Here is a 26665-nt window from a genome sequence, read left to right as displayed (position 1 = left end):
TTTTCTTCTCTGGGGCCTAAAACTCTAGAAAAACATAAAAGTTGATGCACCTGATTAGACAAGATGATACAGCTATCCAATCATATGCATTGATAACTTGCAATGAAGACTGTGTACTTTTAGACATCTCCAGGCTAATAATTAGGGAGAAAGATTTTTTAAACATTTCTTATTTGCTAGAAACTCTTCTTTATGCAATAAATTAATGTTTTTTTATCCTGTCATGAGATTTTATGTTACACCTGTTTCCTCAGGAACAACACAATACTAAAGAAATAATAAAATACATTTTACTTTCTTCGGGTCAGATTTCAGGTCAAATGTAATTGTATACTTTTTAATTAATTACTTTCAATATTTTATTTCAATTACAATGTATTTTAAATTCTATTAAATTGGGGAAATATGCTTAGTTGTGGAAAAATACTTTTTAAAAGAAACTTTAAGAAACTGGATTTAAAATCAACTAATAACTTTAACTTGATCCAGCTTACAGGTCTCAGGGGTATGTTTGCTAAACAGCGCAGCATTTTGAAAGCCTCAAATTCTCAGCGGCTCTGAATGCTGAATTTGACACAGCAATAAATCAGGCCTGTTTTGCATTTATTGCTATTTTAAGTTCCGTGGTCAAATCGATTTGAAAACCTGCTGTTTAGTAAATAAATACACCCCCTCAGTGCATTAGTGATGTCAAGGGATTCCAATGGGGAGGTGCCCACCTTTTCGCTCTGTAGAGCATCCAGCATTCCATTTGGGTGCTATGTATTGTGATCGATATGCCAGGATCTGAATAACATGGATCCGGTCACCCACTCTGGATCTCCAGTGTCTCAATTACAGATGGAACTAGTAATAACAGATCTTTGAAGAGAGTTTTTACCACTGATTTCTACTTCAGGGTCCATAGGGGGTCCACAGGGTTGACCTTGGGGTATAGCTTGGATCTGGATCCACGGGCACCATACAGTTAAAGCTTTAGCTCCCAGGATGCACTTGGGTCCTCCTCTATACCCCGCCCCCGAGCCACAGGCACCTCAGTTTCAGTTTGGTGCCGGCCGAAGTCGGTTGCACTGTGCAGTGGGGCTGCAGGAGCAGCCCCATAGCTTTATTTTTACAGAAGAAAAGTTTTTTCTTTTTTCTCTTGTTTTACACTTAATGCAGCAGCATAGGACTGTCCTTCTGGACGTCCATGCTGCCGCTTCAACACCCCGCTGGCGCTGCGACGCCAGTACTGATCTGGCGATCGCAGCGGTACCCCGGAGTTAGTCCTAGCATGGCTCCGGGACCTCCCTCTGACTGCTGCCGGACTCTACGGGGAACAGGTAAGCCGCGAGCAGCGCTCTTAGCACCGCTCGCGGGGATAAATGCAGTCAGTTGCCGCCGGTCTCTGGGGACAGACCGGCGGCGCTAGTAGCGGCGGCGGGCTCCCCCTCATGCAGGCATACCCCGCGCTCCGCTGGACCACCAGGGTATAAGTTCCGGAGGGGAACCGGCATCCCTGGGGTTAAATACTAGCCAGGGGAGGCAGCTTTCCCTGGTTTAGCGGCTCCTCCCCTCAGCTCAGCGCGCCTTTTCTCACGTGTACTGGCGTCGCTGAGCTGCTCCTCTGCTGGCCACTCCTCCTCAGAGCTCTCCGGCTATAACGCAGGCTCCCAGGCAGGTGCATGGTCAGGTCCCCCTGTGTACCTCTCCCCACCAAAAGGACAGTGTACACAGCGCTATAACTCCCCCCAGACACTGAATCTGGGTGGTTGAGGGTAGCGATTGGTGCAGTAAGTACAATCTTCCTGCATTGTATGTGACTTTGCTAGTGCTGCTGTCTGTACTCATTTTCTACTTGCTGTCAGCTTATATCTATCCCTTTGCTTCTCCTACAGCCCGAAGGTGTGTGGGGGAGGGGCGTTTTTCTATTAACCTCACTTTTATAAATCATGTATTTGTGAGGTCAGTCACATACTGTTGTGTGCTACACAGTACCATATTTTTGGGCCTGTTTGTGTTGCATGCTGGTGAGTGCGAGGGTGTTAACACCGTATGTCCTCTGCTGATAAGTATTTATTGTATAATTACTGTATCATGTCTGATGAGGAGACTGAGCACTCCGGGGCTCCTGTGTTGCTTTCCTGCAGACGCTGTTCTGCTGGTGTTAATGGGAGGATTTATCTCAGGATGGTCTTTGCGGGCAGTGCCAGCTGGCACCAGGCCCCTCTATACCCCCTATGCAGCAGGCCCCCCCTTGGGCGATGTTTTCACAAGTGCTGACATCTATTGCAGATGTCGATCCCTACAGTGACCCCTTCTGGGGCATTGTCCCAGCACTCTATCTCCCATTCCCAGGATATTCCGCAGGTATTGGTATCCGGGGCCCAGACTGTGAGACAGTATTCGGGGCTGCCTGTGTATGTCCAGCCTCACCCTGTATCACAACAGTCTGTAGTACCTTTTCAGGGCTTCCCTCAGTCGGCTCCTCCGCCTTGGGTGGATGTTCTCTCCAACTCGGCACAGAGTTTGGCGGCTTCATCCTCGGCTTTTCAGTCATTTTTGCAGGGTGATGTGCCACAGAAGGCGACTAAGCGGCCTGTTGTCAGTTTACTCACTGCGCAGGTATCAGAATCGGATCCCTCTTCAGATGATGGAGAGTTCCATGAGGATTCTGATTTGGATGCTGTGGGACAGGAGGTTGAGCCTAGGTCCTCCATTAATGTTCCAGCATTAGTTAGGGCGGTGTGGGCTATTCTCAATATAGAAGAGGAGGCACCGGTCCCCAAGTCGAAGTTTCCTGACTTCAAGAAAGCAAAGGTTACTTCTAATGTGTTCCCTCTGTCCGATCAGTTGGCGGATCATATGGCGGCGGCCTTTCAATTACCCAGCAAAGAGATTCCAACCGCAGAAAGGGTTGGCTTCTCATTATCCCTTTCCTGAGGATCATTGCAGGAAATGGGAGACTCCACCGGCGGTGGATTCACATGTCACTTGCTTGGTTAAAACCGCTACGCTACCATTGCCGTCTATTTCCTCTTTAAAGGATCCAACGGACGGGAAAGTGGAGATTTGTTTGAAGTCCATTTACTCGCTCTCCAGAGCGGTGGCGCGCCCGTCCATGGCCATTTCCTGCGTGGCTAAAGCCATTGAGAACTGGGCCAAAGCCTTGGAGGATTCTCTTACGGACGGTGTTCCGGATGTTCAGAGAGCATTAGTGGCACAAATGAGGGATGCCGATTCCTATATTGGGGAAGCGTCATTGGACGCAAGCATGTTAACCTCTAGAGTTTCGGCTGTGTCTGCTCGGAGATCCTTGTGGCTGCGGTCCTGGAGGGCTGATGCGGACTCTAAAAAGGGTCTGGAGGTCTCCCCTTTAATGGAGATTTGCTATTAGGTCCGGATTTGGACAAAATAGTGGATACCATGGCTAAGTCCAAGTCGGTTTTCCTCCCTTCGGCTTCTGCGCCGGCTAGGGTGAGGAGCACTGCCTTTTCAGGGTAAGGCCAAGGGCCAGTCCTTCCCGAGACATTCAGCGACCAAAGCCTCATCCAAAAGCAGGCATGGAATGCTCGGGGGCCCCTCTTCCAAACAGGAGGATAAACCTGCTGCCTGACGTGACGGGCCTCTCTCTGGGGGACCCCAGAGTGGGAGGCCGACTTCTCAGATTCCCCAGTCTTGGTTCAGTACCACCACGGATGCTTGGGTTCGAGAAGTAGTCTCTCAGGGGTACGCCCTGTCGTTTCGGTGCAGGCCGCCCCACCAAATTTTTTGCACGAGTCCTTCGCTGGACGAGTCCAAAGCTTCCTATCTCTGCTTCTGGTGCAGAAACCCAATGGGTCTCATCGCCCTATTCTGAATTTAAGGTCTCTGAACAAGTACCTCAGAGTTCCCAAGTTCAGGATGGAAACATTGCGGTCCATCATCCTGGCGATGGAACCGGGGGACTTCATGGTCTCCCTCGATATCCAGGACGCCTATCTCCATGTGCCCATAGCACCGGCACATCAGCGGTGAGGTTTGCTATCCTAAACCATCACTACCAATTTCGGGCGTTGCCTTTCGGTCTTTCCACGGCTCCGAGGGTTTTCACCAAGGAGATGGCAGTCATGGCTGTCCACCTTCGGGGTCAGGGTATACGGATGCTGACGTACCTGGATGATCTGCTGCTGCTGGCGAGCTCCCCGGAGGTGCTTCTTCATCATCTCCACCTGACAATTGCTTGTCTTCAAGCACACGGGTGGTTAATAAATTGGAAGAAGTCGTCTCTGATCCCATCTCAACGGATGGTCCATCTGGGAGCACTTCTGGACTCCAGTCAACAAAGGATTTTCTTGACTCTGGAAAAGGTATCCTCCCTACAACTGAGGATACACGGTTGCTTGAGCAGTGGCAGGGTGTCAATACATTCACTGGGGTCCATGGTGTCGGCATTCGACATGGTGGAGTTCGCCCAGTTCCATTCCAGACCTCTGCAGGGGCAGATTCTTGTGGAATGGAACGGGTTGTCCCGCCGGATACGATCCCAGATGCTGGTATCGTCTCCGGAAGTGCGCCGGTCCTTGGCGTGGTGGCTGCAGTCAGCTCATCTCAGCCAGGGTCGCCCCTTTTGGATTCCGGACTGGGTTCTGCTCACGACAGATGCCAGTCTCCGGGGTTGAGGGGCAGTGACCGGCTCGTTGTCTCTTCAGGGCCGTTGGTCGGCGGAGGAGGCCGTCCTTCCCATAAACATTCTAGAGCTACGGGCAGTGTACTGTGCTCTTCTGGCGTCAGGCACCGTTCTTCTCGGAAGAGCAGTTCAGGTGCAATCAGACAACGCCACCACGGTGGCATACATAAATCACCAGGGAGGAACTCGCAGTCAAGCTGCGATGTTGGAAGTGTCCCAAATCCTGACTTGGGCGGAGTGCCACCTTCCAGCAATATCGGCAGTCTTCGTCCCGGGAGTCCTCAATTGGGAGGCAGACTTCCTCAGCCGTCACGACGTGCATCCCGGGGAATGGTCGCTTCACCCAGAGGTGTTTCAACTTCTCGTGGACAGGTGGGGACTGCCGGAATTGGACCTGATAGCCTCTCGTCACAATTACAAGTTGCCCATATATGGCTCAAGGACAAGGAACGCAGGCGCAAGCCTAGTGGATGCGTTGTCAGTGAAATGGTCGTTTCACCTAGCGTATCTGTTTCCTCCAGTCTCCCTGCTCCCTCGGGTACTCAGAAAGATCAAACAGGACGGAGGCACGTTTCTGCTGGTGGCTCCAGCTTGGCCCAGACGTCCTTGGTACTCCGATCTCAGGGGCCTGTCTGTAGACGCTCCGTACCTTCTGCCTCAACGTCGAGATCTGCTGTCTCAGGGTCCCTGCCTTTACCCGGATCTGGGTCGACTGTCTTTGACGGCGTGGCTCTTGAGACAGCCGTCTTAAGGTCCCGGGGCTTTTCAAGCTCTGTCAACAGTACCATGCTTAGGGCATGTAAACCTGCCTCTGCACGGATTTACCACAGAGTGTGGCACACTTACTTTCAGTGGTGCGAGTCTAGAAGCTATGACCCTCGGGTGTTCAGAGTTTTCTAGGATTTTGGCATTTCTGCAGTCAGGTCTTGACCTGGGCTTACGGCTTGCTTCCCTAAAAGTTTATGTATCGGCCCTGTCAGTGTGGTTCCAACGAAGGATTGCCACACTGCCTGACGTTCACACTTTGTTCCAAGGTGTTCTGAGGATCCAGCCTCCCTTTGTGCCTCCAGTGGCTCCGTGGGACTTGGCGGTGGTTCTTTGGGTCCTGCAGGGACCTCCTTTTGAGCCTCTTGAGTCGGTTGACCTCAAGTGGTTAACACTTAAGACTGTGTTTCTCCTGGCTCTTGCTTCGGCCAGGAGGGTATCCGAGTTGGGGGCACTTTCCTGTAGTCCCCCCTTCCTGAGTTTTTGCCTAAAGTGGTTCCTAAGTACCACATAAATCAGGAACTTGTGGTGCCAGCTTTTCAGGCTCCGGGTCTTACGGCTGGCGAGGCTTCGCTGGACGTGGTCCGGGCTCTCAGAATTTATGTTGAACGGACGGCCTCTGTTAGGAAGTCCGATTCGTTGTCAATCCTCTTTGGTTTCCATAAGAGGGGTTGGCCTGCCAACAAACAAACTTTAGCCCGTTGGCTTTGTTCTGTTATTAGGGAGGCTTATATACAGGAACGTTTGCCTGTTCCAGCCTCGGTTAAGGCTCATTCCACTCGGTTTGTAGGCCCTTCTTGGGCTGCTAGACGTGGTGCCTCCGCTGATCAGCTGTGCAAGGCAGCCACTTGGTCTTCAATTCAGACATTTTTGAGGTTTTATGTGTTTGACACCTTTGCCTCTCAGGATGCATCCTTCGGGCGTAGGATTCTCCTTTCTGCTCAGGAGCGTCCCCGCCCTTAGTTGAACTGCTTTGGGACATCCCCAAGGTCAACCCTGTGGACCCCCTATGGACCCTGAAGTAGAAAACAAGAGATATGGTAAGAACTTACCTTTGTTATCTCTGTTTCTACGAAGTCCATAGGGTCCACAGGGCGCCCGCCCTGACGCACCTGGCTTCAAATGGGCTGTGGTACTGGTCACCGGTGTTTCCGTCTCCCATTTCTGTGAGTATGGTTTCATGTGTGTTCCAGTCTTCCTTCTCTCTGTTTAGTCTCCTCCTTCGGCCTAGGCTACTTACCAACTGAGGTGCCTGTGGCTCGGGGGCGGGGTATAGAGGAGGACCTAAGTGCATCCTGGGAGCTAAAGCTTTAACTGTATGGTGCCCGTGGATCCAGATCCAAGCTATACCCCAAGGTCAACCCTATGGACTTCATAGAAACAGAGATAACAAAGGTAAGTTCTTACCATATCTCTTGTTTTTCTGATGTATATATGGAGGCACAGGTTTCAAGATCATCCTCCATCAAGATTTAAAAACATACCCAATACAGTAAGCAATTATGATAAAACTAGAGATCCACCACGGATTCTAACAGGAGCAATATCATGTTATCAAAGCCCTCTGCATCTCACAACAACCTACTCCATGTCACCACAGTCCCCTGCATATCACGCCTGCCCCGTGCATCTCACCAGTGTCACCACAACCCCCACTGCTGCTGCTGTCCTGCTGGGATGTGCTGGGAAGGATCATGGATGAGAGATTTGTATTGCAGCTACGGTAAGCATGATCAGCAGCATATCCCCAGGGCTGGGACATCTGTCCATATTTCCGTTGCCTCCATGCGCACCCTTCCCCAGCTGCCGAACATGGCAATGAGCAATGTCCTCTTTGCACAATGTATCCTGTATTTCCTGTTGAGCTATCTTGCCGTAGTGCACCTGTCCGAGAACAGCGCTGACTTTCCTGGGAGGTGCCTCCTGTTCACCGAGGCCGTATGGCTGAGCAGGAACATCACGCAGGAGATGGAGCACTTCACGGTGGAGGAGTGGTGGCTGGAGTCTGCCTGCACGTTCAGCGTAGGGATGAACATCGGAATCTGATGGTTACTGACAATCGATGTTTTTGTTGTGATGGTAGTGTTTTTACCGTTTGATGGTGACATCCGATGTTTGCCATAATCGAATGGAATTCATTTTATGGTGTTCCCATGTTTTTTTTTTTTATATTCTGCTATACCTCCCCTGGCTCCTGTGTCTGCATATGGGCATATTCATGGGTTCGTCTGCCTCAGACGTGAACCTGCTCAGTCCCTGATTCTCTCCCCTCTCTAAGCAACTGGACACATTGAGATCTGTGATTGGCTCTCACTGTCTCAGAGAGTCAATCAGAGCGCAGCCCTGTTCCCTGCAGCAGCAGTCAGTCACTCACAGCAGTTTTTTCTGTGACTTGCTTCATTCCAAGCCTCAGTTTTAGATGCTGTCTTGCTGTTTCAGCACCCTGGTCTGTTCCTATACAGCAGCTTGGGTCAAGATTTTTTTCTGTCACTTGCATCACTAAAGTCGTCACAGCTTGGCTCCCTTTTGTCACAGATGAATGGTTCATACACCTAAACCTTCTGAAGCCAATTGTTACAAGTCGTTGTCACGACTTGTTTTCTGCTAGCAGTTTACCACTTACTGACGCTATTGTTCCAGCGCGTCGGTTGCTAGGCGATCGGCACGCCTCAGGAAGTGACATGCTATCCATGGCACAGCATGATTGGATGGTATTTCAACACACAGGACTGTTGCCACCTTGCCGACTATAGCGTTTCTGTAAGTTCCTTCGGCTCAGCTGCATGGTCTGCGTTCTGAACCACCTCGTGGTGAAGATTCTGATTCTCCCGCAGCAGCTTCCGTGCTGCCTCTGACTCTCCAGCTTCACCAACGGCTTCCTAACCGCACCAATACAACCGTGCTGCCATCGGCTCCCAAAGCTGCAGCACCTACTACCAACTTACTACCATCGGCTCTTGTCGCATCATTGTCACTTAAGTCGCACCAATAGCTTCCGCGCTGTCTCCGGCTCTCCAGCTTCTAAAACGATTTCCTATCCGCACCAATACTATCGTGTTGCCATCGGCTCCCAAAGCAGTAGCACCTACTACCAACTTTCTACCATCAGCTCTTGCCGCATCATTGTCACCCAAGCCGCACTAGCAGCTTCCGCGCTGTCTCCAGCTCATCTTAAGGCTTGCTAGCTGCACTAATACTACTGTGCTGCCATCAGCTCTAAAGCCGCAGCACCTACTACCAATGTTCTACCAGTTTTTACTATCGGCTATTGCTGCACCATTGGCACACAAGCCGCACCATCTGCTCTTGTCACTTCATCAGCACACAAGCCGCACCATCGGCACATTTGCCGCACCATCGGCTGTAAAAGCCACATCACTTATCAGCTTTCTACCATCGGCTCTTGCCGCATCATTGGCACACAAGCGCACCATCGGCTCCTAAAGCCGCAGCACCTACTACCAACTTTCTACCAGTTTTCTTACCATCGGCACATTTGCGGCACCATTGGCACATTTGCCGCTCCATCGGCACGCAAGCTGCAACATCTGCACATTTGTCGCACCTTCGGCTCTCAAAGCCGCAGCATCGGCTTCTAAGCCATTCCATGAACTGTTCTTATTCTTGTTGTCTCACTCACCACTAGATTCCATTGTTCCTCGTGTGAACCACTACCATGTGGCTGCCTTAGTACCAGTGAATATGATCAGTTCTATGGGAACAACGGGCGGTTGTTAGTGACAGAAGACCTCGACAGCTGGGTTCTAGCTGGTTCACATGAGGCTGTACAGTGGCAATCGTAACACCAATGCTGTATAGAATAGTGAAAATTCCATTAAAATCCATTCAGTGGTTCAAGAGATTTGCCATACGACCAGACAGACAGACCCCTAAATGGCATTATGTTTTTTGTTTTCTTTTTGGCCAAACATGCTGCAAAATCAGGTGAAATACCCTATCACATGACATGTGGCCATCTAAGATGGAAGAGCTCTTTTATGTAAAAGAATGACTACAGTAGCTATCATTAATTGTAGGCTCTATACACAGTCTATTAGTATATATCTACCTGCTACTTTTCATCTCTTCTTTTGTATAAATATTATATGGAATCTACGACATATAAAACTATATATATATATATATATATATATATATATATATATATATATATATATATATATGCAGGATACACACGGTCAGACTTGGAGACGATCAGATAATGATAACGATCATTATCTGATCGTCCTGCATGTGTTGGATGTTCGATATCTAACATCCAACACATGCATCAAACCCCCAACTACTATAACGACTCTGCGATCAACGATTGTGGGTCCCTATAGTAAACAGGCTAACCTGGTCGATATCGACCAGGTTGGCCTGCATGCATTGACGATGGTCGATATCGACCATCAGTACCCGCGCATCGACCATCGCTTGGTCGTTAAAGGGGTTGAAAAAAAGAACGATAAACGATCAAACGATATCGCTATCATTTATATCGTTCTTTTAAGTTGGACCGTGTGTAGGCACCAATACTTTTTCCCCATAGTAGTTAGCCTTGAAGAGAAAACATATGTATCAGTTTATGCACATAACAGCTTAAATATATTTTCCTTACATCTTCAGAATGTAAAATGGCATCTTCTTGCATTACCATATTTCTGGCTGCATGACCGAGGAGCTAAAAACACAGAAGCGAGATAGTAATTGCTCATATATTTAATAATTCACCTGCTGTCCACATACTGTATGTACAAAGTCCCTAATCCCTAATTTAAAGCTAATAGGAAGTTATAATTGCTTGGCTATATTGTCTAGTCATCATCTCCTCTCAAGCACATGGCTGATATTTCCCTGCTTGAGACTGTCCATCTAGAGACATGGAATAACCACTATAGCCCAATCAACCCATTGTCTTCATCGCTCCATGTTTGATAACCAATGAAACTCCATCCTTACAAGTGTACCTACTCCTTCCAAAATACTGACATTACCCGTGTATCCTGCCTAATGCCATTCTGCATCCTCCTGTCCACCAGCTTCTCCCTAACATGGTCCCTCCTGCCCACCATATTCTCCCTCACATGACCCCCTCTGCCCACCAGCTTCTCCCTAACTTGGTGCCTCCTGTCCACCTGCTTCTCTCTACATGGTCCCTCCTGCCTACCATATTCTCCCTCACATGAACCCCTCTGCCCACCAGCTTCTCCCTAAAGGCCCTCATACACCTATGCGATTTCTGGACGATTACACGATTTTCGGCTCGCCGTACGTTGTCTTGTAGAAATCGTGCATTTTTTGAGCCGAAGCGCGCTCCCGTGGGTCCGTCAATCGGATCTTATGATCATATGTGCAGCACATGATCCATCTTATCGTGTGCAGATCGTGCCGTTTTTTTTTGGTTCATGCGATCCATCGTGTGGTAATTCAAGTCATTTTAATGACTGTTTGTCCCTATTCCCTAATGAGCGCGTGAGGCACAGGATCGATCTTACGACAGATCCTGTGTTAAGAAAAAAAAAAGAAATGGTGACGACGGACTGCAGGGTAACCCGATGTGAATCGGATCGGATGCTGATCGCGTAGGTGTATGGGCCACTTAACTTGGTCCCTCCTGCCCACCAGCTTCTCTCTCACATGCCCCCTCCTGTCCAACTAGGCTAAACTAAGCTGGAGGTCATACAAGACAAAGGATGTTGGGAAGATGGCGCACATTAGGAAGAAGCTTTCATGTGGCCATAGACCCTGGGGGGGAGGGGCCTAGGGTGAATTGCAGGAAACTCTGGCGCCTTTCCACCTTGTGCCCTGTCACGGCACTATCAGTTGCAGGTGTGTGAGGGCTGGTCCAATTACACAGTGGTGATGATAATGGCTAAGTGGCTAGAAGAATTAGATAGTTGCTTCTGGTTGACTGTGGATTCACTGCAGAAGCTGAAGGAGCTTTCTCCATTGTTCAGCATACATTACATGACTATGTGAGCGTATTTTTACATGATTTTATTTTTTCATAGATGGGAGAAAGTTTTCTTTTATTTTATTAAAACATAATGGCGAATGTGTATTTTGCAATCAAAACAAATATGTAAACAAACTGGGTGCAATAGTATGAAAACGCTATTACATAGGCTTGCATAAATTATCCACTGCGATGCCATATGCAGACTGAGTAGTCACAGCGTGTGATGAAGTTAGCAATTTCTGACTAAGGCCCTCATTCAGAGCCGTACGCTCTGAGCAGAGCGCACGCTCTGAATGAGGGCCGCCCTCCATAAAAATGGAGCGTCCTCCTGGACGCTCGTATAGCTGTGGGTCACCACCCACAGCCTATACGAGCGTGCAGTTTGATGGCCGCGATGGTCGTGACCATCGAAACTGCAAGCCGGAGCCTGCGGTTGAGGTTTTCAACCACAAGGCCCGGAGTGATTTTGGCTCTATCAGAGCCAAAATCACTCCCACTGACATCACTAGTGATGTCAGTGGGCCGGCTTCTGACGGGAGGCGTTCCCTTGGGAACGCCCCCGTCAGGGAGGCACGCCCACCAAAAGGGGCGTGCTGTCAATCAACATCGACAGCACGCCCCCTTTGATCAGACACAACGAGCGAAGGACTTTCCTTCGCTCGTCGCGTCTGGCGCATGCGCACGACGGAGCTCCCTCCGTCGTGCGCATGCTCAGTGCAGACCATCGACCCACTTGCGAGCGGACAGCCGCTTGCGAGTGGGTCTGAATCAGGGCCCAAGGTCAGAGCCTGTGCAGGTGTGTGCGTGAGGCTGCGATTGTACTCGTTACCGATGGTTTTGCAGTCCTTATCTTGTGAATGCGACGGCATAGCGATCACAATGGATTAGCATATCATTGCAGCCAGACTGCGTGCGTAATCGCAGCAGCGATCGCAGTTGTGATCTGTAGTGAATCTGGCCCATACTCAGCTGGATTCTAGTTCTGATGTATATATTATGTGCACCTTTCTCTGAGAGTACCTTAGGTACATAGTACTTGTCTTTGCACTTACTCACTCTACCAACTAAGCCCCTCCCCTAACCCGACCAAAGCCCGCCCGCCACCAGACCACGCCCTCTCCGCCGCCAGAGCGGGTATCTTACCTCAGAGCTGCGCGATCCTTTTAGCACCTGCTTGGTGAGCGCGATGACGTCGGCCCCGCACGTACTGACTTTCTCGGTGAGCAGCCCTTTTACCGACTGCCCGTACTTAGTTTGGCCGTCCGCGGACGCCGCCATCTTAGCTACCGCTTCCCTCTCCATCATGACAGCTACGGCTGGCACACTGGCTCAAAAACATCAGGAGAGCGAAGCTAAGGGGCGGAGCTTAATAAAGTTTAAAGCTATGGCAACTTTGTTCCTCATCGTATCCATGCAAGCAGTGCCTGAGTCCTTTATAAGCAGGTGCATCCACCTTCATGACCAAACCCAACAATGTTATCGTATCCATAAAAAGGTACAAAAAATTTTTTATTTATTCCCATTTACCGTGACCATATACTACGTGTCCACTATTCAAATTATAGTCTAATGAAAGTATACGTTTTAAAGTATTATTTAAAATAAAGCCTTATTTTCCTTTTCCAAATATATTAAAATTATTTTGTTTTATTTACATATGTTTATTTTGTTAATTAAATTTTTCATAATGAATGTACAGGTAGCGCACTTCCTGGCAGTTTTCCCATATCTATTTATCTAGCTTCAGACTGTTATTGCAGAGGCTCTGAAGGTCTAGGAACAGAGATGGTTGGTAGTGCAGGCACAGTCGCAGTTGCTAGTGGTTGCTGGAATATGCCAATGATAATCTCAGCCTTCCTTTTGTGCAGGATGGTGCGATGCTGTGTATCAGTGTTGAGATGCCCACTTTCAGGCTGCGGGGTCATTGCATTTGCGACATCCAACATTGACGCAACAGTGGTTGCACCACCGTCATTTGTGGTAGCCTAGTGTCTCCTCTAGTTGCTCTTTTCTAATCCAACTAAACATGGCCTCTGAGGCTGTGGATTTGCGATTGGGAAGGCAGTAGCGTACCCAGGCACACCTGAGACACCCCCACAGCATATCCATTTTGGGATCACTTTAGGTCACCTTCCAGCAAATGCGCATTAAGGATTCCCCAGCTTTTCACGCATGCACAGTAGCAAAAAAGAAAGCGCTCCACTGCGGGAACATCGAAACTGTGTCCATCTCTGATTCAGACCTGTCAAAAATAAAATAAAAACTACAATCCGCAAGAAAATAATATACTTGAATTTCACTGCAAGTTACAAAAATGTAAATAAGTAAAAATTGTGAATGCTTTCGTTCTGCAGTTGTTTTCCCAAATATGGGCAATTGGAGGAAGTATTCCGTTACATCTGCCATGTGCCAGGCGGTATGCAATCGGGAAGCCGACTGCCTAAATACCGGCAGCCGGCTTTCCCGACTGTCATATCCCGGCAAGGGTGAAATGCCGGGCGTCTAGATGTAGACGCCCGGCATTTCCCCGACGCCGGGAGACAGGCGCCCGGCATCCCGATCATAGGGATGCCGGGTTCCGCGAGCGGACAGCCGCAGGTGGGAGGGTTAGGTTTAGGGCTCCCGGGGTGGACTTAGGGTTAGGCACCCCACCGGGAGGGTTAGGCTAGGGGGAGGGAGGGTTAGGCACCCCGGGGGGGGACTTAGGGTTAGGCACCCCCCCGGGGGTCTTAGGGTTAGGCAGCGGGGAAGGGGGTGGTTAGGCACAGAGGGGGGATTAGGGTTAGGCACTTGGGGGGGAGGTTAGGGTTAGGCACCCCTAAGGAGGGTTAGGGGTGTTAGGTTAGGTTAGACAATATTTACCTATCCACGATAGGGATTTCCAGCACTGTAGGGCTTCTGCTGCTGGGATCTCTGCTGATGCCGGGCTGCCGCTGCCGGGAATCGAACCGCCGGCCGTATTTCATACCAATTCCTACCAGGCTGCCACACACATCCCATCTGTCCTGATTGTAGAGAGAGCTTCTCGATTTGTGGACCCAAAAGGGACGAAATTTGTTGGGTCATGTGTGGGGCTTCAACAGAAGTGGATGTGGTTTGACAGATGTGTTTGTATAGAATGGAAACTGAGCAGGGTTTATTTTGACTCGATATGTGTGTTATACCTTCTGACTGGTCATGTTACCAGGGCACAAACTACATCTAAAAATATTAATTAGTTGTTTTTCTCAATTGCCTTGCTAGAGTGAAATATAGAGTCTTCTATTATTGCTGAAGTACCTGATAAATTATTCCCAAATAAAACAAATGTGGATTGATGGTTAGACAGTATCTAGATAGACATTCAGAAGATAGACACCAGATGGTTGACAGTAAATAGTTTGACAGAGTTAAAAGGATGACAGGGTGTCGACAGGTAAATGCACGACAGGGTCAAAAGGTTGCCGTGGAAATGGTTGACACAGAAAAAGTTGACTTTTTTTTTTTTTAATGTTATTGTAACCCTAACCCTCCTGCTAGTGCCTAACCTTTACAGTCACCTTCCACAGCCTAGCCCTAACCCTCCGCCATGAACCTATCCTTAACCCTCTACCAAGAACCCTAACCACCCTCTTCTGCAGCCTAACCTTCCACCAAGTGCCTATCGTTAACCCTCTGCCAAGTGCCTAACCCTAAAAATCATGAAAACGCATGAAAATCCACGTAACAAATGTTTGTGTCGACAATTTGCGTTCTGATAGTTTGACCATGTCAACATTTTGATCTATCTACCTAAATTTATGTCGACCATTTATCTGTCAACCTTTTAACCCTGTTGACCTTTTGTCCCTTTTGATCTATTGCCTGTCAACCATCTGGTGTCGACCTATTCACTGTCTATGAACTGTCTATCTACCATCCAGATACCAATAAGACATTTGAAGTTAGTAAAACATGTCAAAGTATTTTCACAACCTCTTCTCATGGAAGAAAAACTGTTGTTTTCATGGATGTATTATGTAACAGCACTAGAGAGCAAAACAGCAGAATAATATATACATCCAAACATTGGTCCTGATTGTGAGAGGAACGCAGCTGTGGCTTCTTTACTGATAGGAAGTAAATAGGCTGCCGCGGCCTATGTTAATGCAAGAATCTGCCCGTGTATAGTAAATATCTGTGTGTCTGCATGTGGAAGCCTATCCCGCCCACATCCTTAGTATCTGGAAGTGCGCCAATCCATGTTGTGTGCAAAAGACCCATCTGAAACCGGTGCCCAATTTCTGTGCGCACACGACAATCGAGCACAGACACCTGCATCCATGCCCATGACGCTCCCATGACACTTCCACGAGTAGGAACATTTCCATGCATTCACTTGGTTGCTGCTCAGAAGTGCCAATTTTACAGATAGTAGTGTTGATGGACGGATCAATCCGTACGCACTAGCGACCTCCGCCCGTGAGTATATACCTGATCCAGCACATGCACAGACGCAGATTTTCTTTCTTTGGCACATACGCAGTATTCTGACATCCACAAGAAATGTCCACATTTACGGTACACTTGCTTCGAACTCAGAATCAAGCCCAGTGTGTGCCTGCTGCCTCTCCGCTTCACCTTGCTAATGGTCCGGTTGGCTTACCATTCCACTCGACTGCCCCAGACCTCTCATTTTCCATAACATGCCTGCAAATGCCACCTAGACTCCCACCTGCTCCATAATTGTCCCTCATTGCTTCCACATGCAACAAACTACCATCATCATTTATCAAAGCTCTGCCACAATCCCAGTCCCATGTTTAGCATAATAGATTCCTGAAGTTATTTCTCTGTATTTGGCTTCTGGAGATACGCATGGAGCAAATCGCATGAAATGACATTCTGGTTTGAGTTCATACAGTATAGTGGGTTTGCACGAAAGACGCTGTCCCTTAAGGTGCATTCCCTAACACTGTCCATGCGTAGGAGAGGGATTACACTCCTGATGGCATCTGTGTTACATCCTTAGGGAGCCTGGTGCTATGAAAATGAGTCTCACCAATACTGGAATTAACACCCATCTCTGCCCACCCTATTGCTATTGCTCCTGCCTCCCTCCTGATTAGCAGTCTTAGTTTTTGTGTTCAGTTAAACACAAAATATAAACTCAATAGGATTAGAACTAGGATTTCAGTTGGGTCCAGACTAGTGTTAGAGTTTGGGGTTTTAGGCACAGGGTGTAAGAATAGGTTAAGTTACATTACTACATTCTCTGTACCCTAAAATAAACTCTGACCCAAGTAACGTTACTTTTTTTTACTTGACTTAAATAGCACCCATGCCTACAGTACCGAGGGAAGGCTGGAGGGAGAGAGCTGGGAAATAGCAACAGTCTTTATAAGAGCCAAATGATCTGCAATCAGAAGCTGTCTCCTTCCTTTCAGCGGTGGTAGGAAATGTACATTATATATAGATGCAGTGAAATACATGAAATACCTATTTGCCATGATCTTTTCTAGGTGTGATTCACCTCCTGCTTCATATTATACCTGAAAACTAAATAGAGGTAAGTAATTATTTAACAGATAAAAAAACGTGTGCTGAGATTTTAGCCACTAACGATTTTTGCCTTCAGATAAATAAAAAAAAACTCCTGTGGTGGAAAGTCATTGCTTTGAATGTGGCATGACTCCAGCAAATTAAAGGGTTAATAATCCCTCAACTCTGATTGGCTGCTGGGAAGAGCCCTACCATATTTATTTCCACTGTCAACTGAGATGATCATTTCAAGGTAGGGAAGACTCCAGCATGATTGTGTGGCTTGGTGCTGCTTTGCTTCTAGTCTTTGGGCTAGCTCTTATCTCTCTCTGGAGACTAAGACTAAAGAACCATGGAGATGTAAAGTACCCCAAGAGCTTACCTTCATTGCCTGTCATCGGGAGCTTGCTTCACCTTGGGAATCAACTCCCTCCTCACATTCTCTTCTGTGGTCTACAGAAAAAGTATGGCAGCCTCTACTCCTTTATGATGGGCTCCCACTATGTAGTAGTTGTGAATAAACATGAGGATGCCCGGGAGGTCTTGCTGAAGAAGGGGAAAACCTTTGCCGGGAGACCACGTACAGTGAGTATCCATATAAAGTACAGCTTTAGAAATAAATGGAAGCACCTGTTATGTCTGCTTATAACATACTTGTGGTAGAGCACATTGCTCTATAGTCATTATATACATAGAACAAGTGGGGGTTGACAGCCGTAGTTTGCCAGTATCTGCATACTAAATTCCCATAAGAACTGTAGGTATTGGGGACATAAGGGAAGAGTATAAATGAAATCCAATGCTGTTCCTGCTATCTGAATACAGTAGATCCATATATAATTGCTTCTTCCTAGCTGCACACACCTGAAGAGGTTAATAAACTAATAATCTTAAAATATTAAAGCAAGTATTGCATAAATTGGATGATATATGGTTCTGCATGACCCAAGTTTATAGTGAAATGCGTTAGATTCCTGCATTAAAAAACTAGAATTGCTTGCAGCACTCCCTAATACTGATGTGGAGGTCTGGCGATGCTTCAAGGACAAAGATTTCATTATCTTCACATTGCAACTTGTAAACCATCATGATCTCAAGGGTACATTTTATATTATGCAGAATATAAACTGCCAGGTTATTCCTATTAGCATTCAAAGGTTGCTAGGCTGTAATCAGGTGACATTTGTGAATTGCAATAGAAGTTTTACATTTTTCCCAGGATGAAGGAATCATTTTACAGCACACACTGCATTTTAGCTTTAACTCCACCAGTGACCATTATAACTATGCAATGTTATACCTAGATGTAGTGGTGGGGAGCATTGATGTGCTGGAGTAATACTGTACAGTAGATTACTTGAAACTTATATTGGGGAGAGAGATTATAGAGTATACTGTATGATAGGAAGAGGATGTATTATGTTTATATGTATTAGTGATAACTGATAATGCCTAAATGTCCCATCTATCCAAGAAATTCTGCAGTTTTGAATAAAACAGAGGCTAAATCTACCCTTAATATTGGATTACAAATTCATTCCTTATGTCTTAAATATATTTCCCTGATAGAACTCCCATATCTATCTTAATTATCTTTGTACATGTATCAAGATGAACCTATAACTTTCTCAGGGTACAATAAAAGATTACTTCTGTTTTTTTATGAGAAATCTGGAAAAGCGATATTAAGATGGTGTTACCATACCAACAACTGACAAAGCCAATGGGGTTGTCCGTCTCATTCTGCTGTCTGTGGTATCCTAATTATGCTCTATTACGGGCTCTGAGGCTTCAATACTGAATAATTGCATGAAGAAAATCTAGAAAGAAAGACTGTTTCTTAGAACAAATAATAAGAAAAATATGTTCACATTTATTATATCACAGTGTAAGTAATATGTTAATAGTAATATCATCATTTATGAGTAGGATTTTGGGAATTATGGAAGTGGCACTGGAGTCCGGCTTGCTATGAATTGATCAGGGCTTATTGTGTTTGTAATGTCACCTTAGCAAGGGTACAAATATAAACTGTAGAAAGAGAGTTCATACTAAGTTAATGTCTAAAGTTGTTGGGAAGTCCATTGAAAATATAGTGTAATAGTATAATTCATAATGACATGAGGCAGAGCACTCCATTGTCCTATATTTGGAAGATTGCTGGTATACAGGGAGCAGTGCACAGTAGAGGATGGCGGCAGTGCCAACTGTGCACGGGTGATGATCACAGAAAGTCAAGTAGCTCAGGTTGATGAGGCTTTTATGATCAACAAAGGTCAGTGTAGCACACAATGATACATGGAAGACAAGACAGGATTACAGGCATGGGTGTAACTACCATAGGTGCAAGGGGTGCGGCTGCTATGGGGCCCAGAGTTTAGGGGGGGGGGCATCTTCCTTGTCAAAGTTACATGTGTTATATACATTTTTCACCATTGGGAGGTAACTAGGGGCTCTTACAAACTTTTGCCATGGGGCCTTCAAATAACTAGTTATGCCCCTGGTTACAGGCCAGCAGCACAGGTACAGATATGGAAGACAAGTCCACTTCTGGGTAGTCAGTACAGGTTCATAGATGATACACTACAGCCATGGCCAAAAGTTTTGAGCATGACAAGTATTGGTTTTCACATAGTTTGCTGCTTCAGTGTTTTTAGACCTTTTTGTCAGATGTTACTATGGTATACTGAAGTAACATTATGAGCATTTCATAAGTGTCAAAGGCTTTTATTGACAATTACATTAAGTTTATACAAAGAGTCAATATTTGCAGTGCTGACCCTTCTTTTTCAAGACCGCTGTAATTCGCCCTGGCATGCTGTCAATCAACTTCTGGGCCACATACTGACTGATGGCCGCCCATTCTTGCCTAATCAATGCTTAGAGTTTGTCAGAATTTGTGGGTTTTTGTTTGTCCATCCGCCTCTTGAGGATTGACCACAGGTTCTCATTGGGATCAAGGTCTGGGGAGTTTCCTGGCCATGGACCCAAAAATTTTATTTTGGTACCTTTCTTTATTCATGGCTGTGTTCTTAGGCAAAATTGTGAGTGATCCCACTCCCTTAGCTGAGAAGCAACCCCACACGTGAATTGCAGTGGTCTTGATAAAGAAGGGTCAACCTGCAAATATTGACTCTGTGCATAAACTTAATGTAATTGTCAATAAAAGCCTTTGACACTTATGAAATGCTTGTAATTTTACCTCAGTATACCATAGTAACATCTGACAAAAAGGTCTAAAAACACTGAGGCAGCAAACTTTGTGAAAACCAATACTTGTGTCATTCTCAAAACTTTTGGCCATGGCTGTATAGTGTGTCGTCAAGAAAGTTAGATGTCAGGTACACAAGGAAATAACAAGGACATCTACATATTAACCCATAACTGGCAAAAATATACATATCTGGAGCACCACAAATGCTTACCCTCAATGCTTTATTAGTACATCTACTTGTATGTTCAGCACACTATAGAATGCTGCCTATATCCTGGTCCTTCAAACTATCTAATTTAGATAATCATCCTGCAAAATATTTTTGTATGTAGGTGCACTCACGTCCTTAATCTGTAATTGTCATTGAGACACTTTTCTTCACCCACCCAGTGGTGCAAAGGTTTCCACCCTGACAGACGCTTTGATCTTGCTCCACAAATCCGCGTTCTTATTCATAAAACAGGGTCTCTTTGAGCATGACCAGGCATGTGACACCTCGAAAGCGCATTTGCATTGCATGTCTAGAAACTCACAAAACAACGCTGAAGATCTTCCAGCCAATAACACCACTCACTTTTCCGTTTATCTCTAGAACCCATTCCTACTTGAGATTGCCTTGAAGCAAGTGTTCATGGGTGGTGTGCAGCCATGATTTTGTGCTTCTTCAGCCTCATTTGATAACTTCCAATCAGTGTGTGGGTTGGGTTGTGTGATTTTCTTTGTTTGTTTGTAATTTTTATTTAACTATGTTCCATTGACTTCAAGGTAACAACTGATATTTTGACAAGAGATGCCAAGGATATAGCTTTTGCTGACTACAGTCCCAGTTGGAAGTTTCATCGTAAAATGGTTCATTCGGCGCTGTCCATGTTTGGGGAAGGGACCATTGCCATTGAGCAGATCAGTGAGTACATATAACATGATAGTGTAATGGGCCGTAGAGACATGCCGGTTAACGCGTGTGTGTAAGTTCTATCTCAAGTCAGTCATGCCATATGCATAATATTATATTTTTGCACACTGCACTCTCATGACAATATCTGATGTATTATCATGTATTATATATACAGTATAGTACTACAAGGGCAATAAGCAAAAAGTTACCTAAGTACAGCATGATAGTAACAAGTGAACAACTTTACATATTACACAACAGTGTACATAGGGCTTGATTCACTAAGGAATACAATAGCGATTACGCACACAGTTTAACTGCCCACTTTACTTACACGCATCCGTAATGTTTAGTAAGACTGCGAAACCATCAGTACAATCGCGTACCATCACAGCCTCACGCACACTTGCACAAGCCCTGACCTTACTCAGAAATTGGTAACTTGCATGCTATCAGGCTGCGTAGGCCATCGCAGTGGATGTATGCACGCCCCTGCAATGGTGTTGGAACACCTGCGTCCAAAAGACCCCCCCCCCCTGTCACCACCCACAAACAGCTCTTCCTGTCAATCACTCTGCGATGGGTCTGCGTAGTCACTGCGACCGATGCACACACATGCGCATTATGCAACAATCGGCCGATTACGTGCGTATTAGCAACTGTGTTCATTGCTGAATCAGGCCCATGATTATGTAGAGAAGAAAACGAGGAAAAGTCCCTGCTCTTATGAGCTTACAATCTACAGGACACATGGAGAGTATAGCTAGAATGAAAAATTGTTTTAAGGGCACATTTGAAGGCTGGCAGGTTGGATAAAAGTCTAATGGTGGAGGGCATTCCAGAGGTTAGGAGAGGCCTGGGAGAAATCCTAAACGTGAGAGTGGGAAGAGGTGATCAGGATGGAGGTGAGACCACATTTTTTGTTTTGTTATTTTATGTAAAGCCTGGAACAGTGCACTCTCACACAAGTGCATGGAAAATAAGTGTAAAAACACCAAAATTGTGCTCAAGGGTATGTTTCCACAGTCACACCCTCCACAAAAGAGGAAGGGTCCCTTCCCAACCCCTGGAACCAAAAGGTCTGTTAGGGTCTGTTATGACCCACCTTCCCCGCAGTGCTTGGAGGGAAGACGTCATAGAATCAGGGGTAAGGTACCTCTGGGACACACTACCCCGAGATCTTGGGGACAGGAACCTATAATTGCAGCCGCTCCCCACAAATCCTTGAAAAAAAAAAAACATGCAAAAAAAAAAAATAGTACAGTGACAAACAGTGGAGGACAATAAATAAATTAGCGCACTGAAAAAAGTTCCTTGCCTTTCAGCTGACAACATTTTCACCCAGTCAAAAGGCCAGGGCAAAGGGAGCGATGTGCAAAAGAAAAGTGAGATTAACGTGCTCATGCCATACACTGTCACTGTGGGTTGACAACTCCCAAGTGATTTTTAGGCACCCCTGTGGTCGCTGCTCTGGAGGCTCTTTGTCCCAGGCTTTCTCACTGTCAGTCTTCTGGTCAGAGGACAAAAATAGTCTGTCCATTATGGAGAGCTAGATACTTGACCTTAGCCAGAAGGCCGTGGTGAGTCATTAGCAGAGTGAAGAGGACGGATATTGATGTATGAGCTGGACATGGAGGAGTGGTGAGAGCTTTGTAGATGAGCGAGATATGTTTGAATTTGGTCTTGAGTGGGATAGGAAGCCAGTGGAGCCATTGGCAGAGGGGGTAGAACGTCCGTGACGGAAAATGAGGCAGATTAAAGAGGGGTGTTTGGAAGGATTCATAATACATCTTTCCCCTTATATGGGAATATTTAACAGAGGATACAAGGAAAATATATTACATTTAAAATGTAAGAAATAATCAACTTAAAACCACTTTTATTTGTACTCTATGTCTGAACTGTTACCCTAGGCTTGTACCAGGTTTTACGTTCATTCTAAAGCTGGGTACACAGGATACGATGGTACGATCCAGCAATACAACAGTGGGAAGTAACGGCACATTGCACGCGCCGTACACACTGCACAATTCGGTGTACAGCGGCGCGATGTATCGCTACATGCTGTATGTAACAGCATCGCTTTGTTCATTGCATCGGCCCATCTGCCCTCCAGCACAACAGATGGAATGATGCCATGTATGACAGATCAGGCATGCGCACTATACGATGTGTACCCAGCTTATTGCTCTCTATTTGCATAGAAAAGTATTAATAATATACCGTAGACCCAGGGCAGTAAGGAAGGTGGTGCAGCACAAGGCTGGAGCACCCTGGGGGTGGCACGGTCGCAGCCCCTGCATCTGGTTAACCAGATGCCTGAAATGGCACCCTGCTGCCAGTATCGGTGCCGCTCCTAAGTATCCTTCAGACCCTCCAGCCCCTGCAGCCTGTACAGAACCTTGGAGCACCCTTAGGACACTCTGGCCAGTGTGCACTGCTCCGGACATGGTGCTCCCGCCCACCCACCTCCTGGGGTGCAGCCTGATGACTGCATGCATTCAGGGTGCACTGAACCTCTGTTACACAGCTATGTAGACCTATTCCATAGGCTGCCAGGGGACTAAGGGCCTGATTCAGAGTCGCTCGTAAGTGGCCGCTCGTTCGTTCCGAGCGATGCTCGCACATCTACGCATGCGAATGGATTGCAATACGTATGCGCGAACCAGTCAGTGCGGCCGAAAATCGTGTGCTCGCTAAATAGCAAATGCCTGCTATTTTGATTGACAGAATGAGGCGTATGTGGGTGGTAACAGGGGAAGGTGCTTGAAAATGGGGAGTGGAGATCCGAACGCAGGCGTGCTTAAAGGTCAAAATGGGCGTTTTATGGGTGTGCATAATAAATAAAGCTGCATCCGCGACCACGTCACTTGGTTGTTTTATAGTCAGAACTGCTCGCATGATTGCGGTAGGAAAAACCAACCACAAGAATAGCGAGCAGTTCATACACTGTTCGATGTACTCGATTAATCTATTAAATAGCGGACATGACGTATGATGCGAGCGGCCAGGGGGCGTCTTTTTCCAAAATACGACCGCATGTTTTGTTCGCTCGTTCAGACATAGAGGCATGAACAGACCGCAAAGAGCGAACGGTTCATTTAAATAGCCACCCCCTTTTTCTGAACGAGCGAGCGCAAATAGCGTCCGGCTCTGAATCAGGCCCTAAATCCAGCCCGATATATGATGCAAACTAGCCTGCAAGACAGTGTTTCCTCCACCAACACATACTTTCCCCATGAAATTTGGTTTATTAATTTTTTGATTCCCTTTATTTTTTTGCCCTGCCGCCGAGTGTGGATCTGTCGTGTTTTTTTTTTTTTTTTCACATGCACAGCACACAACATATAATTTTGTCACCGAATTAAGGGCAACATGCATCTGGAGAGAGAAGCTGTCTGGCTAGGAAAGATAGAGTAAGAAGAAGAATCGGAAGAATAGAAAAAGATAGATATGAAGTGCAAGCAAGAATGAAGTTAAGGGGGGGGACACACAAAATCAGTTAAGCTATATAACGGGGGGGCGCACAATGTCAATAAAGATACGTAACAAAGTCATAATATTTAAATGGGTAAAAAAAGTACTAAGTATAAAATATATTTTTAGCAAATTCTTGAACTTCGACAAAATGTGTTGAGAAAATCTTTAAACCAAATTGGAGCAACTGGAATGGGAATACAGGCGTACATAAAGACCTGCAGGGGTATATTTCCTAAAGTGCGGGTGTTTAGAAGTGGAGATGTTACCCATAGCAACAATCAGATTCTAGCTGTTATCTTCTAGAAGGCGCTAGATAAATGTAAAGTAGAATCTGATTGGTTGCTATGGGAAACATCTCCACTTCTAAAAACCCGCACCTTAGTAAATATACCCCACAGAATCCAGATTCTGTGCATATATGTCACAAGCAAAGTGTGATGTGAGAGGGCAGTTTAGTTTCTTCGAACTGTAACTGTTTGGAGCAAATTCTGAATGATTTTCTAGGGAAATTGTTCTAACATATAAGGAAAGGGAAAACAAAACAGCTCACTATAGCAACTATGTAACGCGTAACCTTTGGTTTAGCTATAGAAGTTACTATTCAACTTACTTTTATATGTGTAAAGCTGACTCGTTAGACAGGATTTCTGGAATTTATCTAAGAATAATATGGCAATGTTTAAAAATGCAACACGCGCCATCTTGTGGTAAAGTATGAGAATACCTGTTTAGTTGCTTCAAATTGCTGCTTTCATTGGATATAATTATGTTTCTGAAAATATTTAATTGTATCAAACAAATCTAAGGTTTACTGGGTGCATAATGTGTACATGGACAAACCACTGCGTGCTGTGGGGATGGAGGTGGCACTTGTCCAACTATAAAAGCCAATATAAAGATGGATATAGTACAGTTCAAAAGTATGCAGTATTTACCCTGCATGTAAAAATTAAAAATGCAAATGCTTTGCACCTTTGTAGTGCAACTTGATTTGTCCAGAAGCAAATGTTGCACTAGGTAACTTTTACACTTAACTAAATCAGCCCCATAATGTGGAATGTACAGTCAGATTGTCTCACTGTCATTCTGCATGCACCTCTGGTGACCCTTAGGGGCCATGCTTTGTAAGTACATGGCTACCCTAGTATAGTGCAGTTTTTTGGAGATTTTTCCATGGTTCACTTACATTTGTAATTAAGCAGATTTTTAAATGAAACCATAAGCAAGCATATTGTCATTTCATTATCTTTTTATTGTTGATTTACCTTGAAGACCCAATCTGTAAGTACATTTTCTCACACTTGTTCTGTTTGCTTAAGTTCAAGGCACCCTTAGGGTCTCCTTAATTATTTTCAAGGCACCCCTAAGCCAAATTAATTACCGAGCGGTCCCTTTTTGACTGAAGTAGTTGGGTCAAAATTGCGTAATTAGTTTTTAGGTCAGAAATACTTATTAACTTGTTTGTTTGCATTGCCACCATATTTGTATTACCACCTCTGTCTCTATCCTATTGCCCCCTCCATCTCTCTCCCATTGCCCCCCTCCGTCTCTCTCCCATTGCCCCCCTCTACTCGCAAAAACAATAGACCAGCTTCAGAACAACGAGTTTATCCTGAGCAGGTCAGAGTAACACAAAAACATGCACATATCCATGAGATACATGCATGTTTCTGTGTGTACTTATAAAAACACTTAAAAAAAAAAAAAAAAAAGACGTACACCCCCTCCCCATAAGCATAACCAGCACCGGGCTATATAAAGCCTGTCCTGGTTCTAAAAACGCAGGGGCCAAACTCAGGGGCACCGAGAGGGGGGGGAGCGGGTACTAATTACCCGGGCCTGGGCTTGCTGGAAGTGCCCGGTGGGTTCCCGGGTTCGGCACCGCTCCCCCTCCCCCTCTTACATCACAGCAGCCCAGCACATGCTGCTGTGTGCTGGACTGCACTGGGAGACTGCTCGCAGCTGCTAAGAAGCAGCCACAGGAGCGATCAAGCTGATCGCGTCCCCCACTGGTTATGCGCCGGGCTGAGGGGGCTCACAGCGCCCCCCTCCCCAGCACGTAGCATTGCAAAACTTTTCTTTTTTTACCTAAGGAGGCGTGGCCATACCTCCCGCAAGTAGGCCACACCCCCATTCTACCTGGGCCCAGTGCAGCTCTTGGCGGGCCTGGCCAAACTGCGTAGGGGGCCCCTGTATATT

General features: G+C 46.2%; 2 protein-coding genes across 2 annotated transcripts in view; one reads left to right on the top strand and one right to left on the bottom strand.

Annotated features, from left to right (window-relative positions):
• Window positions 1–12714, bottom strand: part of LOC148504642 (arsenite methyltransferase-like) — a 76068-nt gene extending 63354 nt beyond the window's left edge. Inside the window, exons 1-2 of the mRNA XM_088448712.1 lie at window positions 12522–12714; window positions 10038–10100 (exon numbers count right to left, since the gene is read on the bottom strand). Of these exons, the coding sequence (XP_088304838.1) occupies window positions 10038–10100; window positions 12522–12683 (225 nt within the window). The 5' untranslated portion in view covers window positions 12684–12714. The remainder of the gene's footprint in view (window positions 1–10037; window positions 10101–12521) is intronic.
• Window positions 12715–17147: 4433 nt separating this feature from the next.
• CYP17A1 (cytochrome P450 family 17 subfamily A member 1) overlaps window positions 17148–26665 on the top strand; it is a 48327-nt gene continuing 38809 nt past the window's right edge. The window contains exons 1-2 of the mRNA XM_088448709.1: window positions 17148–17462; window positions 20857–20995. Of these exons, the coding sequence (XP_088304835.1) occupies window positions 17148–17462; window positions 20857–20995 (454 nt within the window). The remainder of the gene's footprint in view (window positions 17463–20856; window positions 20996–26665) is intronic.

Source organism: Taudactylus pleione, unplaced genomic scaffold, assembly GCF_031769625.1.
Source record: "Taudactylus pleione unplaced genomic scaffold, aTauple2 ptg000464l, whole genome shotgun sequence".
Classification (NCBI taxonomy): domain Eukaryota; kingdom Metazoa; phylum Chordata; class Amphibia; order Anura; family Myobatrachidae; genus Taudactylus; species Taudactylus pleione.
This window is presented reverse-complemented; position numbering and strand designations above follow the sequence as displayed.